Source organism: Citrus clementina, unplaced genomic scaffold (genome assembly GCF_000493195.1).
Source record: "Citrus clementina cultivar Clemenules unplaced genomic scaffold, Citrus_clementina_v1.0 scaffold_5, whole genome shotgun sequence".
NCBI lineage: Eukaryota > Viridiplantae > Streptophyta > Magnoliopsida > Sapindales > Rutaceae > Citrus > Citrus x clementina.
The window spans coordinates 570142-574875 of record NW_006262201.1 but is presented as its reverse complement, the minus strand read 5'-3'; the positions used below and the strand labels follow the sequence as shown (position 1 = coordinate 574875).

The window sequence follows — 4734 nt, the reverse complement described above, 5'->3', positions numbered from 1 at the left end:
CTCCACTTAATTATATAATAATTGAGGGAAGATTGAAACTAACCCTCTAAATACTTTTATGAAGGCTCGAACCCTTACTCTTAACATTGTAAGTGCAAAAACTCTCCCATTAGGCCAGAGGCCCATTGATGCCTTCTTTTTTGGCGTTATTTCTTAGGTTTTGCGTCTCTAATACCAATACAATTTGATTCAAAAAGAAAAACCTTTAATTTGATTAAGGAAAATAATTTTTTCTTTTGTATAATAAGAAAAATACTAGAATTTCAAATTATTATCTTTCAGTATTTTACTTCTTAAACTTTCATATTTCTAATATTGACCTTAATTAAAAATTAATAATTAGTTAATTTTTTAAAATAATTTAATACATTCTCTTCAATTATACTTTCCATCCACATCTGAAAATATAAATAAAGCCTTATCTTCTTTATTCTTTTCTCCCGTAAAATTTCTTCTGCAAATTTAATCACACTTCCTCTTTAATTGTATTTTATTTTCTCTTCATTTTTCTATTTTTTGTTAGCATAAGGAGCCAACGCCAAAACTTAAATTTCACATAAATATATTTTCTAAATTTTGGTGAACACCCTTAGTTTTTTAAATTTATTTCAAGGATATTTTAGAAGACTAATTTAAATTTTAGAAGAATTCTGGAAAGAGGGGTGCGTAACATTATTTACCTTAATAGTAATTTAATGAATCGATAATTTTTAGAATCAATATGTTTATCATTATGAAATTTCAATATTACTTGAATCATTTACTGGAGACTGTAATTCTAGAAGTTGCTTGCTTTACTGTACTAGAAGAGCGATTTGGAATATTATGCTCCTTTTTCATTTATTTGGATGGGAAAACCCCTTTTAGGGTATCATTACCAGTTTACCCTTTGATTACAAACTTAAAAATTGACTTTTGGACTGAGTTCCCTTTTATAATTGGGGAGACACTTTGGCAAACTCTACACCACTTACATCTAATTGATAGAAAAAAAATAATATTAGCATTAAAAGAAATATAATAAATTAATTAGTAAATATGTTAAAATAAATTAACAAGAAATTTTATGTGGTAAAAACAAATATGAAATCTGTGAAGACTATTTGTGTAAATTATTCTCGAAAATTTCAACTGATGGATTGGACACAGCATCATTCATTTTGAAGTCTGTATACGTCAACCACAAGGCAGTGCCAATTACACAATCACTGATGTAGCTTGACATGGATGATGTAGGTCAATTTGAAGCCCCTTCAGCGCAAATTCTCAAAACATAGATTAAGATAATTATTATTTTCACTTCATTGGCTGTGAGAAAGAAATGCGCAGATTAATTCCAGTCAGTAATAATCCATTATGTATATGAAATTAATTTCAAGACCGCGTGATCAGACTAGAAAAGAAAAAATCGCATAAAGCAATAACAGCTAATTGTATTGCAGAAAATTAATTTGCAGCATTCGTTAACAACAATTTGTTTTCAATAAGTTGGGAAAATTAATTAGTTGGATAGGGTACTTAAGACGATTGATACCAATCGATTTATAGTCTGCGTGCAAAATCTGCAGCATTAGCATACCTTGGAAACATGGGATTTACAGGTGCAACATTGCTGCTGGCCAATAATGTTCCTTTCCCGTAGGAAAATGTTGCTCCACACCTGGGAACATAGCAGCACAAGGGAATACAACGGAAAAAATAACTGGTGAGAGAGGAGGTTGTATTTTATGTGTGCACGTGTGTATAATTATTTTCAAATGCAGACGCTTTTTTTTTTTTTGTAATGTGTACACTTTGTTAAACCATGTGGTTTAATAGAGTCAGTTTTTAATTTACTATAAAATCATTTGGTTTAATTGCATTTCTACACATAATTCTATTAAACCTCTTGATTTAACAGTGTGTCTACACACATAACTCTATTAAACCACATAATTTAACAGGCATAAAAAAAAAGAGGGCGACGGCACTAGAGAAAGATTATATATATATAATAATAATAATAATAATAATAATAATAATAATAATAATAATAATAATAATAATAATAATAATAATAATACATCATAGGACACATCCGACTCAAATATAATACTTGAATCAAATTACAATGTCAGAACTTGAATCAAATGAACCCTAAGACATTATAATCTCGTTCAACTAGAAAGTGACAATTTGATAGAGAAACTCAGAGTTTTTATTTTATTTTATTTCATTTTTTTACATTATCATTATTGAATGTTTTCATCTTGTTTTTGTTTTCTTTTTACATTACATGCGATATCATAGTCATTAGTCAATTCAAAACTAATCGGAGAAAACCCAAAATCATTTGCACTGTTAACAATTAACAGTTTGATAACCCCACATTCAAAGTAAGAACCAACAAATGAAGAAAAATTAATCCAAGAAATTAAAGCCGTAAAAGTTGACCTGCAATTAATATAATCGCAACCGTATGTCTTCTCAACATAGTAGCTACAATTAGGACACCTCTTCCATTTCTTTTTCTCCGCTAATTTCATCAACTTATTGTCGTTACGTTCATTTACATTCAACTTCTTCTGAAACTGCGCACACTGAATCCCAATATGCCAAGGAACCTTACACTGGGCACAGAACATTCTGTTACAATGAGGACATGCTGATTCCTTTATGGCCTTTCTAGATCCTCTATTATCAACAATTAAAAGTGCAGAGCAATCTTTGAAAGGGCAATAAAACTTTTGATCCTCACGAATCACTGCCTCGCACAAAGCATTCCCCCATCTATCAAACACTTGTTGTGGGAGTATATTCCGACAGTAATCGGGCTCTAACAAGCCTTGGCAACCGGCCACAGGGCAGCCGATTGTTGTAATGCTTTCTTGCAACTTTGAGGCCACGTACTTGACTACGCAGTCGGTACAGTATGAATGAAAGCAACCCTTGATTGTAAAGGACTCATTTGGTGACTTGGGTTCCACGCAAATCTCGCAAACAAAACCGGGCTGGGGTTTTCGGAATTTGAAGACTGCCCATTTTCAGTCATTGAGTGAATTGAAAAGGGCCTCTTTAATTTATTTTACCAAAAGGAGTGTTGTTAGGCACAAAGTTAAGTACATGCAAATCGTCATCGTCATCATAGTAGTCTTCAAGATTAATAATGTTTTGAGAAGCCTTGGTAGGGCCTCTCTCGTCGTTGCAATAATGCTGAACTGAAATTTCAATTCTCTTTGTTTTGCCATTTTGTGAAGTGGGATTGAAGAAAATCATTTCATCTTCTTCTTCAAGGTCTAAAATCTCAATCTGGGGAATCTTCTGTGTCTCCATTATTTTTACGCTGATGGTGTTTGTGCCTTCTTCTACTTAAACCCTATTTTTAGGTTTTGTGTCTCCAAAACCAACACGATTTGACTCAACATGGAAAATTTTTTAATTTGAATAAGAAATAGATTCTTTTAATAATAAAAAAATACTAGACTTATAAAGTACAATAATATCTCAGAATTTTACTTATTAAATCTTTCCAAAATTCTGGCATTGACTCCGGTTGGGTCACGCGTGAGTATATAAAAGTTGAATTAATGACAAAATATTCCTAAATAACTTGTCCACAAAATTAGACTTCATGGAATCGTGGTGGGATTCACTGACTTTTTCATATCATTTTTCTTTTTTTAAGTAAAATTTCTTTTGCTCACTTAATCACACTTCCATTTATTTTGACCGAAGAAGCCACGAGCCAAAATGTAAATTTCACATACAGAAGAACCTAGTTAATTTAACATTTGATAAAACAATAACCTAGACTAAATAGTAATTTTTATTTGTCTTGACTTGAGGCCAGTAGATTAATAACTCAATAAATTTATAGATAATAATGGCCTATTCGGTACCATTTTTAGAGTGGTGTTTTCATTTTCGTTTTGAGAGTATAGATATTATACATGTTCAGTAGATTGAATTTGAAGAACAAATTATAAAATAAAAAATTCAGATTTCACTTTATGGTTATAAAACTGAGAAGTGTTTACTCGTTCTCAATGAATCGCAATCCAAACTCCAAAATAAATTACAAAAAAAACCTCAGATACCCTACTTCTTCAACCACACTCACTTCTCTCTCTAAATTCACAACTCTCTCTCTTCATGGATACTCTTCTTCTTCAACCACAATTCACCATCGCAGCCCTCTCTCTCCGTCATAGTTCTTCAAGCAAAATTGGGTATTGCTGCTGCTTCTCGGCTCTTTCGACTGCTGGTGGTGTTGGTGGTGCGTCTTTGCTTTGCTTCGGCTGGTGGTCGATCGACTGTTGCTGCTGGCTGCGTTGGCGATCGACTGCTGCTGTTGCTGCTGCTGCATCTCGGCTGCTGGTGGGGGTGGCAGTGGTGCATCTCTGCTCTACTTCAGCTAGTGGTGGATTGACTGCTGCTACTGCATAGAGGATCAACTGCTACTGCTTCTGCTGTTGCGTTGAGGATCGACGGCTGATGGTGCTGTGTCTATTTGGGTAAATTTTGAGGATCGACATTGGCTCGCTGATATTATTCTTTGTTTGGGTTAAATTTTTTTATTCTGTTTTTCATATTATGTTTGGATTCATATTATTCTTTATTTGGGTCGATAAACTGTCATTTGGTTGGGTTCAATTCTTTTATTGTGTTTTTCATATCGTGCTTGGGTTGAGATTATTCTTTGTTTGGGTTGATAAACTGTCATTTTATTTGACTCAAGTTAATGTGGGGAGGAAA

The 4734-nt window shown here is 32.9% G+C and overlaps 1 protein-coding gene across 1 annotated transcript; it reads right to left on the bottom strand.

Annotated features, from left to right (window-relative positions):
* Positions 1-1542: 1542 nt before the first annotated feature.
* On the bottom strand, positions 1543-3312 carry LOC18040191. The gene is made up of 3 exons (XM_024185099.1): positions 3069-3312; positions 2494-2893; positions 1543-1660 (listed from the first exon to the last, which is right to left on the bottom strand). Exons 1-3 carry the CDS (start codon positions 3310-3312, stop codon positions 1543-1545), a joined length of 762 nt encoding a protein of 253 aa, XP_024040867.1.
* Between the last annotated feature and the right edge of the window lie 1422 nt (positions 3313-4734).

Bases quoted from the DNA above. Each gene is read 5' to 3' on its own strand.
- LOC18040191 (XM_024185099.1), bottom strand. From the start codon at position 3,312: ATGGAGACACAGAAGATTCCCCAGATTGAGATTTTAGACCTTGAAGAA. The intron at 2,894-3,068 runs GTAAAATAAATT...CCGACTGCGTAG, and splicing joins GCCTAACAACACTCCTTTTG to TCAAGTACGTGGCCTCAAAG. The intron at 1,661-2,493 runs GTGTCCTAATTG...CTATGTTCCCAG, and splicing joins GAGAAAAAGAAATGGAAGAG to GTGTGGAGCAACATTTTCCT.